Source organism: Pimephales promelas, chromosome 21 (assembly GCF_988280905.1).
Source record: "Pimephales promelas chromosome 21, fPimPro1.hap1.1, whole genome shotgun sequence".
Taxonomy (NCBI): domain Eukaryota; kingdom Metazoa; phylum Chordata; class Actinopteri; order Cypriniformes; family Leuciscidae; genus Pimephales; species Pimephales promelas.
In genome coordinates, this window is record NC_142789.1 from 16,211,265 (window position 1) to 16,226,631 (window position 15,367).

General features: G+C 34.7%; 1 protein-coding gene across 2 annotated transcripts in view; it reads right to left on the reverse strand.

The window, feature by feature from the left end:
* Nucleotides 1–15,367, reverse strand: part of fgd5a (FYVE, RhoGEF and PH domain containing 5a) — a 43,846-nt gene that overhangs the window by 14,592 nt on the left and 13,887 nt on the right. For both annotated transcript variants that reach the window (XM_039673620.2, XM_039673619.2), the window contains exons 4-8: nucleotides 15,095–15,153; nucleotides 14,607–14,637; nucleotides 9,082–9,233; nucleotides 8,319–8,475; nucleotides 872–962 (exon numbers count right to left, since the gene is read on the reverse strand). In XM_039673620.2, the coding sequence (XP_039529554.2) occupies nucleotides 872–962; nucleotides 8,319–8,475; nucleotides 9,082–9,233; nucleotides 14,607–14,637; nucleotides 15,095–15,153 (490 nt within the window). The remainder of the gene's footprint in view (nucleotides 1–871; nucleotides 963–8,318; nucleotides 8,476–9,081; nucleotides 9,234–14,606; nucleotides 14,638–15,094; nucleotides 15,154–15,367) is intronic.

Consider the following 15,367-nt stretch of genomic DNA (forward strand, 5'->3'; position numbering starts at 1 on the left):
ACCTGTATGAATTTCAAAAGAAGATATTTTGAAGAATGTCGGTAACCAAACAGTTGAGGGACCCCATTGCTTAATTTTTTTTTCTTCCATACTTTGGAAGTCAATGGCAATGTCAATGACAACTGTTTGGTTACAGGCATTCTTTAAAATATCTTCTTTTGTGTTCAGCAGAGGAAATTCATACACCAAAAATGATTTTGTAAATGCAATTCGAACCAGGACTAAATGTATCAAGTTCTTTTTAGGTCTGAAGCAAAAATACAGAGAACTGAAGAAGTGTGAACACCTTTTTTGTTTCATTTTTTATTTTTTTTGTAATATTTACGGAGCCCCACAAATGCACGCGGGGGAACAATATGTATATTGTGGCCACATTGTAATAATTTATTCCTTTATTTTGGTTAAATCTAAATGAGGGTACAAATTAGTTTAACGTGGTCACAATTTACTAAAATGAGAGAACAAATTCCTAATGAGTGGCCATGATACAGATATATTCTGATGCTTAAAATTGAAAATCATCACCATTGTAAGGTGTGTCTTTAGGTGTATATTCCTTTTGTTAAACATGACTTTCAATGTATCAAACTGTAGATCCTTCCTACACACAACTAACATATTGTAAGAGCTTCTCTTAATAAAAACAAATCTTAGAAAAAAAAAAAAAATATATATATATATATATATATATATATATATATCCGTATGTTATGTGCAGGGCTCCGTAAATACTTCATCTAATATTTATATTTTATTTAAGCTTAGTTTTAATAAATAAAATAAAAAAGTCCCTGAAAAGAGACTGTGTGTTAACGTATTAACTGCACAAAAAATATCATCAGGACTAAATATTTGAATCACAGGTGTTCACCTGTGAGCAGCATGCGGTACTGGAGCACGCGCACAATGACCCGCATCAGCTGGTGTTTCAGAGGAACATGAACACCTTCTGCATTCTCCGTCTGGAAGACACAAAAACACATGCAAATGAGAAATGGCACATGAAACACAATATACAATGTGCGTAAACATGTTATAACTGAAGGCACACAAAAGGAGGACATGAATATAAACAAAATATTATGATTAGCACTAATGCTGCATTCATGTAACAGGAATTACAAAATAATCATTTTTATAGTACACTCTTTAAACTGTTCAAGTTACCTTTTAGTTGTTTACAAGATATATTTTAGCTGCCGTTTTAGTTGTTTTTACATGATGTATAATGTAAGAGAAATCATGAGTTTAATGAAGATGTTAACCATTTTTACTAGCCAGAAACTCATAATTACGGTAATTTCATATGCTTTGTTAAATAAACAGACCCAAAAAGATGTTCCAACCCAAAACCACAATCACAAACTCAAACACGCACAATCATACACAAACGAGAGGTACACCTTTGCTCTCTCTCCACCCACAAGATACAGTATATTATAGATCACAATGGCCCCACTTAGAAAAGCCCATTTCAAGGTTACTCATTGACCTTCCCTTTCCCCTTACACAAAAACCTGAGTACACCTCATTCCATCCAATTCCAACCCAATTATATCAATCACTGGGAGAAAAAGTGCACAAGTGAATCAGTCAAACACACGGTGAGAAGAAATCAATCAAGGCCTAATTGACTTTGACACATCATTGTTCATGCGAGCTCTGAGGAGCCTTAGGGGACGTGAGAGGTCAATAGAGGGCAGATGAGGGCAAATAACTTTAGACTTCTGGACAGACATGGGACAATGCTTGAGATCTACAACGAGAAAAGGGGAACAGAAATGCCGTAAATGACCTTGTGTGAGGAGTGTGAACAGAGGGAGTATTGGCTTCAAGATAAAGGAACAGACAGCGACTGTCCAGTTTGCACACCTGCCACAACATCATTCCCACAACACCCCTGATAGACACCATTATCTCTTTCACACCAGCTTTCTCATTCTCCCTGTCTTTCTACCTGTATTGTAACCTTCATCATCATCATAATTCACCTGTTCTATCATTAATTTCCTTAGAGTATTTCTCTTCACACTGCAGTTTTTCTATTACATGTAACAGAGATCTGTTATTTGGATGATAATGTGAACATCAAAAGTTACACAGAATGTGACTGTTAAATTCGAATGATGTACTACATCTAAAATACTAGATATACTGACTACACCAATCTAACTTGAAATTATGGCAAAATTTTAATTCAGTTTAATATTTCAAAAAATATTGTTTCGAAATGAATAGACTATTCGGATATTAAATAAAACATATTTTATAAAATATTTAATGTATTGTAACCATTGTAAAGTGATTTGTTTAAAAAAACATACTGTTGAAAGTTGCATTGGTGTATTAAATATGCATTAATAATACAAATTAAAAAGTTAATGATAATGCACAAACTTCTAATTTCATATAACATAGGCTACTAAGGGTGAACAGAGCGCAACATTTTAATTCAATATAAGATATTAAATCAAAAAAAAATTAGAAAAATATTTTAAGTCAAATCACATTTATTTTTATTGCACCTCATATAGTACAACAACGGTGACAACATATTGTTATTATAATAAAATGAAACAGTATTTAAAATTAAATGGGGTGAATAAAATCTAAATCATGGCAAATTCTATTTAATATAATATTTAAAAAAACTATTACACTGAGTAAATGATAAAATAAAATATAAATAAAATATTTAATATTGAAGTATTCAGTTATTAAATCAAATGTATTCTTTTATAAAATAATTATATTCAAAATATTCAGTAAATTGCACTATTATGAAGTATATTATACAGATTTTTCTTAAATGCTGATGCACTAAACCTATATTAGCAGATATATTGATATATATAATATAGCTAGTTAAAAATGTAATGCTAATGTACAGACTTATAATATGATAACATGCCGTCATATTAAAAGATTATGAAACGTGTGGATGATGTTATGTTGAGGAGTGATGTATTTGGAACCACATTTGGATTTAAGCAGAAAGTCTACATTAGGCACTTTAAGGTTTTTGTGCGAAGCTATCCTCTCACTCTTCAATTCTAAATATCATTGCACCTGTCTTCAATTATCTAATTACTTCCTCTATGTACTGTATAGTTTTTTCACTCCAGTGAGCCTCATCCTGGCCATAAGCCTGTCAGATTCCTGTGTTTAAGCAACATGGCTCCATTGTTGAAGGCAGTAGACCAAATGAACAGCCTCACACTGAATACTTGCACCAAACTGCAATCCAATTGACATTTGTGCTGAAGAAGTGGCCAGTCTTTGTGTATGTGTGCAAGGGTAGATATTTAGCGTTCGCTCTCCAGCCGAGTTGGGAAACAGCCAAGAGAGGGAACAGTGGCTTGTGCCAGAGAACAGACAGCCTACACAAATCAGGCACTGGTCCAGCTGAAGCTGCGCCTGTGTGGACAGCTGATTTAATTGAGGGTTGTTTAAGAAGACTGCTTGGCTAATTAGCTTTTTTCCACCTCATTGCCCAAATTGCCAGATGAGTGTGCAATGTGTGTCAGTGTCTTGTTCTGTCTTTATCTTGTCCTTTCCACCAGTACAATTTAAGAGCAAAACTGTGTAATAATGATACATGCACACAGAAATACCATGCTTGCAAATAGTGGCTATACGTTATCATATGGAGTTTGAGTCAAGTGGATTTTTAATGGATCTTCCAAAAATACTATATAAATATATAATACCAAACCAGCCAAAAGTTTGAAACGATTAATGTTGTTGAAAGAAGTCTCTTATGCTCACCTTATGCTAAAACATAGTCAAAACTGTAATATTGTGAAATAATATGACCAGTTAAAAGAACTGATTTCTAGTTTATTTTAAAATGTAATATGTTCCTGTGATGCCAGGAATATCTGGGAAGCTTTACACATTAAATTGATCAAAAGTGACAGTTAGATATTTATAATGTTACAAAAGATTTCTATTTCAATAAATGCTCAATAAATTTGAAATTCTTTTGAATCTTCTATTAATCAAAGTATAATGAACAAAATGTATCATGGTTTCGACAAAAATATTAAGTTCTGTGGGAGGCGCGCCGTCCTTCACCCGGGGATGTGCACAGATAGCCATATTAATCATAAAATCATATTACTTGATTATCATTGTTATTTTTTGGAGGTTTGGGAGAAGAGGGGAGTGGGGTGAGGAGAGAAAGGGTAAAAGACGTTAAATTACTGAATACCTTAAAACACCCCCAAAGGAAATATATTTCAAAATAAAAGTCCTTTCTTTACTTTTCTTTCTTTACCTTTTTTTAAAATTTATTTTATCCTTCTCTTCTATTCTTATATTGTTGTTTATCAGTGTTGTTTTTTTTCCGGTCGATATGTGTATTTTGTACAATTTCTGTATGCATTTCTGCCAAAAAAAAAAAAAAAAATATATATATATATATATATATATATATATATATATACTGTATATATATATATATATATATATATATATATATATACACATATATATATATATATATATATATATATATATATATATACACATATATATATATATATATATATATATATATATATATATATATATATATATGTATATATACATACATATCAAGTGGCAAAAAACTGTTTTAAACATTATTCCATTATTAATAATTGAGTATTGATAATAATTGAGAATAAGATTATGTGACACTGAGGACTGTAATAAAGGCTGCTGAAAATGTACCTTTACTATCACAATAATAAACTATATACATCTTAAAATATATTGAAATAGAAACTTTTCTTTTAAATTGTAATAATACAATATCAATATCATGTTTTTGCAGCAATTTTTATCAAGAAAAGGCAGTCTTGATTAGCATATAAGACTTCATAAAAATAAAATCCTTAAAAATTGTAATTATTCCAAACTTTTGACTCAGTATAGTATAGTATAGTATAGTATAGTATAGTATAGTATAGTATAGTATAGTATAGTATAGAAGATGACAATGGATGGATGGATGGATGGATGATGGATAGATAAATACATAGATCTGAATCTATCTGAGTTTACACTCCCACGATTAAGTCACACATTCTGCAGATCATTTATTTTAAACTGAAGGGCTAAAAGGACATGGTATGAAAATGCTGTAAAATGTTGAATATAAACATGAAGCTTGCAAAACAATCTCCTCTCGCTCTCTCGCTTTCTTTCAAAGCACCCTGCCTTCGTCTCCTTCCTTCTTACACATTCTGCACGCACCCCCCAGATACTTATAAACACACACACACACACACGTTTGTGGTGAAAACCCCTCGTAAACAGTGTAGCTGAACAGGATTTAATCCTATCAGGCCACAGTGGTGATCAGATCAGCTACTGTTGATACTTCATCTCTGTCATCAACCCAGCACGCACACACACGCACAAAATAAGATTACACAAGCTCGCATCCAGAGAAGAGAATTCCTAATACAACCTCTATCCTCAATGCATCCAATATCCTTTATCAAAAAGCTCAAATGCTGCTAATACAAAATTCCAATGCCAAGTGAAACCAATGTGGTATATTCTACAGTACAAGATAAATATAATAGATACATTTATATACCTGGCTGAATCTCACAAAAGCATGTCCAGGTCACACGGCAAGAAAAGAAAAGGATTTTTTTCTTTTTTAAACTATTATAAAGGGGTCACATTTAATATATTCCTTGAGGTTCACTTATAATGTTAAATATTACTGTATATAAATATATATATGCAGAAAAACTATTACTTTCCATCTTTATTCTGACCCTCTGTCTGAAATGATCCGTTTTTAAGGGGCGGCTCCTTTCAGGCTTGTCAGTAAAAGGCCACGGTTATGATCGACTAATGTTATTGCATAGGAAACAGTATCAACAAGTGCTTTGAAAATATTATTCATATAAAACTGTAATTTACAGACAAAACATGGTTTGTGATGCAGCTGCTGTAAGATCAGTTGTTCTTTGCAAACTCTTCTTTGTGCCTCGTTTACAAAACAAAACTATCCGAAGCAAACATATAAAACTCTGACGTGATCCAGAAATCCATTTATAAAAACTGTACTGTATTACAATTGTGGTGTTGATCGTGGTAATAAGAACCTGCTAGAGATGCTTTACTAAAATAAAATAAAAAAATGTGATGTATTTTCTTCAGTATTGGTGGTAATAGATTGTGTTTCAGATTCACTGTCTGATTTTTGAGCACTTGTATGCATGTTTTCTTTAATTTATTTATTTGATATTTAATTCAATTTAATTACAAAATATTTGTCATTGTATATATATATATATATATAGTTTTATATACGAACAAATGTATTAACAATAAAAATATAAACATAAATGTGTTATTATCCCTTGATTATGTTTTTATTAAATAATGCGTTCTTACTTTTTGATGGAAATTGTTGAGAATCACAAAATCTAGTAGCATCGACTGCTGTAGTTTTGGTTGTATTAAGAACACAATCAGTTCAGTGTACCAGCGATGTTCATGACAGAGTGAATCGTTTAATTGGTGGAGTCACTGACCACACATTTCAATGGTGATAGGGATCACCAACGACAGGAAGCCAGCTGACTTTGCTCATTAATATGCATGAGCATCTGTATTCAGAGAAGCCTTCTTGGGTGGTAGATTCAAAATTGGACCCAATGTTTAGCAGGGAGAGATTGGGAAAAGGAGAAAGAAAGGTGGATTTAGCCGAATGTCCTTTAAATGTGTGCGTTGTCGTCATCAGCTGCTCTTATTGAAAAGTGGGTCGATTTTTTTCTTATACTCAATAACTGAGTTTGCTCAAACGTTTGTGAAATGAGTTGAGGGAGGTCTGTTTTTATATTTTTTAGATCAAGGGTTGCATCTTTAATAATGTGTGACAGCCTGCCGTGGGTCTGTTTTCTCATGTGGCTTCGCAATCAATAGCTGAGGCTTATGATCCAAATAACCCCAGAGTAATGAAATGAGATTTAGATTTTTTCTTATAACAGCACATATTATTCTTTTCAACACAATGCAATTCATTTCTGGGTGTAAAATGTGCTCACTCAGTCCTCTGTGAGCCCTGGTCAGCTGCAGTAACGCTTATAGGCTTTGACTGGGTGATGTATGTACTGAGCATCACTGGCTGCCTCTGGTCACTCCGCACTAATGAAACCAATAGAGCTGACTCTCAGTGTTGAACCACTGCACAAACACACAAGTGAACAACAAGATAGGCTTTTTCTTACATTTCTCTTAACCTGCCAACCATTATTCTAGCCACTGCTGACTTGTTTTATTCACCATTCTGTGCCCTGATGCTTCTCTCGGCTCATTTAATGGGAGAAGATGCAGTTGTTTTATTGATTAGGACCTGAAGATGTACATGTCAGGAGTTTAAACGCCTGCTTGACTTTATCAGTAGACTATATACCACCATTGTCAGCATTGCATATCAGCTCTTTAGAATATTTTGTTAAGAATATGTCTCTGCATCATATTTCACCAAAAAGAAAGAATTAGCAATTAAATTAAAGTCCAATTTAAGGCAATTTTTTTAGCTTAAAACGTCTTCCTTTATAAACGACATGACTGACATTTGCCTACACTAGATATGAGAAAGCAAGTACCCATTATAATCACTGATGCTGTCTACACTGGATGGAGACAGATGCTCATTCAGTGTCTAAATTTTGTGTTAGGGGAGTCTGTCGACAACAGGACAAATCTAAGAGTGAAAGAACATTCGCTTTGACACATCCAGTCTAAACAGCTCGCTTGCGTCTCGTACAGATATTTTAGAAGGATCTCAGTGTCGAAAACAAGTGGATGAGTTATTGTAATGAATAGTAATGGATAGTTTGCAAAGAACATTGTATAGAAAGAGGAAGCAGACAACTGATCTTACAGCAGCTGCATCACAAACCATACTTTGTCTGTAAATTACAGTTTTATATGGATAATGTTTTTAAAGCACTTGTTGATACTGTTTCCTATGCAACAACATTAGTCGATCATAACCGTGGCCTTTTACTGACAAGCCTTAAAGCATCCGTCCCTTCAAAACTGATAATTTCAGACAGAGGGTCAGAATAAAGATGGAAAATAATAGTTTTTTTGCAAATATATATTATTTATTTATTTATTTTTGTGCAATAAAATACAAATATTTTATTTTTTTTAATAAATAAATTTGCCATAACATCATCCCACCCAGTCTTTTCAACTGAAAGATGAACTGAAATGAACTGTGACAAAAGAACCATCAAATTGAGATTAATTCTCAAACAAACAATGAAAATTCCCAAAATGTTCATCTCAGAACTCACCTCAAACTGTTTTACCACATCCTCAAAAGCTTTACTTTGTCTACAGCTCTCCTCCAGCAGTGACATGCTGCGGTCATAGTCTGAGATGTATGTTGCAAAGGATGAAAACTCAGCTTGGCGCGTTAATATGACATCAACAACTGATGGGCTATCCTCCCTGAAGATGAATGAGAAACAACAAGAACTTTTTAGAGGGCATCCAAGGACATGATGGCATTATAATGGATTGTGCGACTGCAACATCACATGTACTGGGATTAAAGAAATAAGAGATCTATATCAGCTTTTCTAGTGGCATGCAGTGGTGTACAGTTTTTTTTAACAGATCAAATGTAAATTTAGGACTAGTTACACTTCATGTATAACATTTTCCTGGTTAAAAAACACTACTTTATATAACATAAAAAGCAAATACAATTCTATTTAGTATTTTTACATTAACAATGTAATTAATGTTCCATGAATGAATCTTATTTTAAAATTATGCATTTTTATATTTATTCCAAAGTGACAATTTAAACACATTTTGAGGCAGTGCCTCCTCTGAGGAAACGCCGCTGAGCTCGTCTTTATTAGCATGTGGCTCAGGTGGGAGATGCATACAGTAGATGTGGAGTGCATGCATTAGCACCTTGTAAAAGATGCACGTGTTATATATAACATAAGTATGGACTTTTTATGGAATGCCATACTATAAAATGTGTACATGTTGATGTGCATTAGTATAGTGTGCATTAGTGTCAAGTGCTTTGAGTGTTCTCACCACTGTTTAATGCGGGTCTCCAGCTCATTGAGGATCTCATTGTGCAGATGGTAGGCCTGAGGAAGAGTGCTCATGATCTCGTCCAGCTTCACATTTTCAAACAAAGGCTCCTCATCATCTCCTACTGCTGACTCCACTGCTCCCCTGAAGTCCTGTAAAAAAAAAAGTCAGTTGGAGTGAGAATCAAATATCAAATATTTTAAAACAATTATTAAAAAATGTTTTAATAAATATTAAATGTTTTGGCTGCCAATGAAAGTGTACTAGTCACATAATTGGTCAAGTAAATGCATTCCACATGGATTCTGTATTCCAATTTCCCAGAAAAATATCACTGTCTGAATGGATAACATTAGAAAAAGAAAAAGTTGAAACAAAATGCAGAGAACTTCTGTCTGGATTAGCCTCAGACACGACACAAGGATGATGACAGATATTGAAGACGAAAAACTTAATTGTAAAAAAAATATTGATGGTTTAACTTAAAGTAAGTAACCTGGGTTGCCTTAAAATTTTAAGTTGATTGAACTGGAAAAAGTGAGTTAATACAATGAAGGAGAATGATTTAACCATCAGAAACTCAAAATTATATGTTATCTGAACTAAATAAATTATTTAAGTTGATTTGACAAAAGAAAAAGTGTTGTGATTACCACACTGTAAAAAAATATTGTTGGTTTAACTTTAAAAAGTACGTAACCTAGGTTGCCATAAAATTTTAAGTTGATTGAACTGGAAAAAGTGAGTTAATACAATGAAGGAAATTAATTTAATCATCAGAAACTCAAAATAATAAGTTATCTCAACTAAATAAATTATTATAAAGTTGATTTGACAAAAGAAAATATGTTGTGACAAATCTTGAAAATATTTTTTACAGTGTTGATTCTATCAAACCCTGGTGTGTTTGCGTACATCTTACATCATCGCAAACGTGCATGGCGCATGATAGAAAAAAATGCGGGTCAACATATTGTGTTTTCTATTAATTCAGAGCTATTAAGTGCAGCTGAGTGAACAACACAGGTTTATTGTGTGTGTGTGTGTCGCATAAGGTGGCTTTCTGCTGCTTGCAAATGGACTCTTTTGAGGAGACCAAAAAGATTGCCCTGATTCCACGCGCTATGCGCGAATACACTGCAGGCTCACTTTCGCTCGTATCCAAGGTAAATCATTAGCAGTATCATCCCTTACATGTGCTTATTTAAAACATCATAATCAGCTAAAATGCAAGCACAGGTTACTTTACTTCCCGAACAAGTGCGCACCCGAGTTCGTGCTGCTTTCACATTCACGCGAACCGGGCCACGGTTTGGTAGTAACCAAACTCAGACCACCTCCTCCAGGTAGTCTTGGGTTCGGTACCAGCAACGGTGACAGCGTTCACATTAGTGATTTTTCATGCGAACCGTGCCCCCTTCCGAACTAAACTACCAGTGTGAAAGCCCCCTTAGACACTTAGAGCAAGGTAATAGTGTTGCAGAAGATCACAAAAGCTTAAGGTAGTATTTCCAGGTAAGTTTCCAGGACAACAATTGATGGTGTGCGTATGTGTGCTTTAGTACTGGTCATGAGGGCTGATGAGTGTCAGTTGCGCGTGGTTAGTACTTTGTTGACTGTGAAGGCTGAGTGAATGAGGTAGAGCCTGGCGTGCTCGTGACAACTATACCAACTCCCATAGGCTTCTGTGCAAATACATCAAATAATCTGTACTTGTCCCTTCCTGCCTCTGAATTGAACTCTGACCACATTCATCCCTCACGATGAGCATCTAAGGCTTAAGCTACTAGATTGAGCTCCACACAGCCTGCGCACGAGCCACCAGCTTTGACACAATCTTTGCCCACATACCACCCGTCAGGGGAACATGTTATTAGTTTCTGCTGAATATATTTGTTTTGGCCATAACAGACAGTTAAATAAGCTGGTCTGTTCGGGTCCACTAGCCTAATGACTCACGATCCATAGAGGATTTATTTACTTGTCCCATTATACATACACATGTCATGTACCTTATGAATCACCAGGAAGGGATCAAATCTGCTCTGAAATGTCTTCACAGGCAAAGCCGTGAGGGAATGTGAGACCGTTATGAGGAAAGTGATGACATAAAACAAAATCCATCATGAATGCGCACACAGACGTGTAAGCGGTCATGCTGGGAGGTGATACAGTAAAATTCCTTTCTGAGCTTCACAATTGAATGAATGTGTATCGATCACAGCCGCGTCTGCATTTGTCAATGCTCTCATAAATAACTCAGTTCTGTTATACAGTATACTCCTAGGTGCTATGAAACTGGTTTCCTCTGATAGCATCTCAATAGCTGAAACTCCCAGACAACTTTCCAAATGTTCATTGCAATGAAATTGCTCTGTTTTACAGTTGCCTTCTTAAGACTCATTACACTTTTATTGCTTTCTCACAGTTCAGCTAGTGTTTGATGCATAATGACACAGAAATGAATTGGCTGGTGGGAGATACTTGTCTTAATTGTAATTTGTTATGCTTCTGCATGCTTTTCATTTTAGAATAAAATAAGCAAGCTGCAATTTTGCTGAATCTCATGCCTATTCACATGCCTAGAAACCTGAACTTAAGAGCATAACTTCCCATTAGGGACAGGTTTTAGAATTTATCTATATTTTGGTGTTATCCAATATCAAACAATGGAGCCACATGTTCTGTCCTGTAGCATACCTTTCAGAGTATACAAAACAAAGTGAGTGATAGAAAAGAAAACCCGAGTCTGAATTGCGCCTTTTGCCGAACACTCTTCTCCCTTTTCCCAACACATATGAGATGTAAAATGTATAACCTAACATAAAGGTCTCTTGTGTTATATTTTGCCAACAAACTAAAATCAAAACTTTATAAAACAGCACAAGATTTTAAGAATAGACATCCTGTTTGTGCTCGGTGATTTAAAGAAAACACTTTGCTCATGCGATCAGCATGGTCATCTGGTGTTTTCTCCTAAATAAAAGCTCAAGGGTTTATATAGGACATAATATTTCCTATATTACAGTGTAATGTAGTCTAAAATATATTTTTGAAATATTTATTTTCATTTATATAGTACATTTATAAGCTATATGGATTTTACACCATAGGAATAATTATATAAATCATTATTACATTATAAAATAATTGTTTGGCATCCTAAAACACCATTGATAATGTCATGTAGACTGAGACACTCATACAGTAACTAAAAAGATGTTTGAGCCCTCTTTTGGGGGGGGTTTGCCCTCAATAATTGTCCTGGTGCAAATCAATGCTTTTTCTTTGTTCAACGAGCAGTTCATGGGTTGAAGCTCTTAATTTTGATCTCTCAAAGAGCACAAGATTAATGCATTTAACCTTAAAATGTAAAAAATTTTCTTGCGGGGGAGCATGCCCCCCAACCCCCTTAGAGGCACAGAGGTCCACCCAACAAATTCCTATGGGAAAGAACGACCATTTATCAACTTTACTCCATGCATAGTTCAACAAAGTTCCTTTTAAGTCAGTAAAACTGTAAATGCCATATTAAAATGTCATTGGACAAAATATACATTTGGCCTGCTATAAGAGGGGGCCTACAAGACATACATAGTGCCCAGGGGCCTCTGAACTCTTAATCCAGCCCTGATGATGAGCCTAAACTGCACAAATCCCCATGCAACAGTGGGGAAGGTGACACCCTCAAAGTCGCCGTTGAGAGCAGCCAAACACTGATTTAATGATGTCACATAGTGGACAGAAAATCAAGGTGACTCAGATCCTCAAACTCATTAACATTCAGAACAGAGAGAGTGATTAATGACATCTTTATCTTTCCCACGTACCCCACTAATTGTTAAATGCAGTATAAATATTTATAGCGCATCAATATCAAACTAAACGTTCTCCCAAGTGAAAGCTAGACATACATAAATACTACAGCACTTGCTCTGATGGGCCTATTCATTCGGCTCCATTCAAAATCCATCCCGCTTATGCTGCTCAATGCAAATCTACAGCATTATGTAAGAATAGGGGAACTATAATTAAAGTTCTACTGTAATACAATACACCATATGCATACAAGACACACATGCACGTATATGATTAGCATTCTTTAGTCGTTAATAGGACAGAGATTCTATTGACTATGGCTTATTTTATTCAAATGAGGCAATTAAATGGTGAATATGAAGTATAGTAATTTACATGAGGTGCGTGGTATGAAGAACTTTAGTTCCTGCTGGATTGTGATAAATTGCTCCTTCAGCCCCGCCTCGACTTGATAATTAGGATACATATTGTTTTAATCATGAAAACATAAGCGCTAAATCTGGTTATGAGGTAACAGTCTAGAGGAAAATGTTTAAAACAATAGGTTGTTTTTTTTCACGCTAATTCCATCACTCTCACTGACTCTGCAAGCCATGCACAAATCTGCAAGCCCTAGAGAACCAGGTTAGAAAGACACTTTGGCTGTCAGAAAGGGAGAGCTAATGAAAACAAATGATAACATGAATTGGAAACAGTACATCACAGAGAAATATTAAGTACAGTGTAAAGAGCCCATGCACACAAGCAAACAGTAAAACTAGACGTCACTGAAGTCTTTTACACTGAGATATAGGAAGCAACTACAGCCAATGTCTTAAATAAAACCGTATAAAAGAAAAACTTTGTCTTTTTTTATCCATACAATACAAGTCAAAAGGTTCCAATGTTGTTTTGGACTCGCAAATAGTTCAAACATTCATCAAAATATATTTTTTATCTGGGTTCAGCAGAAAAAAAAACCCTGTATGATTTACAGTCTGTATTATGGAACGAAATGAGGTTAATGTTGACAGTGAAGACATCATTTAAATATTTAGGTGAACAATCCCTTTACAACCACTTTGATACTTAACAATAATATGTCTTAAACTGAGAAATTCTCAAAAAGTGAGGGAAGTTCAGTAAATTCACTAACCTTGAAAAGTTATTTGGGGCTTATAACCAGAACTGATGTGTTTTTATGTTTATAAGTGGCAAGGCTCAAGAGAAGATACCCAAAACAAAGGCCTGGTGCGTAGGTATTGCGTCACTCACAGGCTCACTTTTTCAAGACAAGGTTGTCAAGGGCAGGAAGTCTCAGTTACTGAAACAACATTGATAAAGGTTTGCTAACCCCCCACCCTGAGTGTGTGTGTATGTGTGTCTTTTAATGTATGTGATATGTGCATGTTGGTGCATTTGCAATTGGCTGCCAGGTAGTGACATCACCAGCACAGATCTAATTTAGGAGCCTTTTCTATATGTATTTAGTGGCCACAGTGGTCTTGCATACAACAAGATAATTTTATGTGTATACACTGTTAAACATAAACTTGATTTCCTGATTTCTCAGGGTGGAAGGATTTTCCAACCATATTTTTTTTTTAGGTTAAACTTTTTTGCAAAAATCTCACCTACAAACACTGCAGTTAAAAAAAAAAAAAAAAAAAAAAAAAAATATATATATATATATATATATATATATATATATAAAAAGATTTCCATACCTCTTGAAGAATCTTCAGTGCCTTCACATGTCTGTAGATAATTGAAAAGAGGTGACATTATTTTTTTACTCTTAAAGACAGAACAAAACACCTGTCCAATTCTGTCAAGCAGACATATCCCTGATCATCCAAGTAAAACCAACATTTAAACAGTCAATTTATGAAGTCAGTTGAGATACATAAAACATCCATTTGAAGGGCTTAGGAGAAAAAGCACGCTTGCTTATATCGAATCGCATTTAATAAATCTACACGCTTAATGACTCATTGAGGCGCTGCTGAAATGCAATAACTTAAGGCAGACAGTCCAGTAATAGGCTGTCAGTTTGAGTATCAGAGGAGCTGTTGAGTGAATGAGAATAGACAGTGATAAAGATGTGGACGGGGTCTGGATAAAGAAGATCCCTGAAGGACATCACATGAGACACAATTGGTCTGTATCTGAAATGTGTTCAAATCCAGACAGAGACAAAGGGACAAACACTTACTCTCTTTCTGAGTCCACCAGGTCTTTGGCAACGTAGTAGGCTCTGGATCGACCATCAATCTGAGAGTGACAGAAAAGCAAGCCATTAGAGATAAATGAAGAGACCCAGTGTTTTAAAGAGTACATAGTGCAGGCAGCACACCTGCAGCTTTTATTTACAACACTGAGTAAATAGAAATAAATAGATGATATCAATACTGTATATAAATGTATTGATAGATACAAATATGAAGACAGAGTGAGAAAGGGATTGACATTCTGATCTAAATTCTCA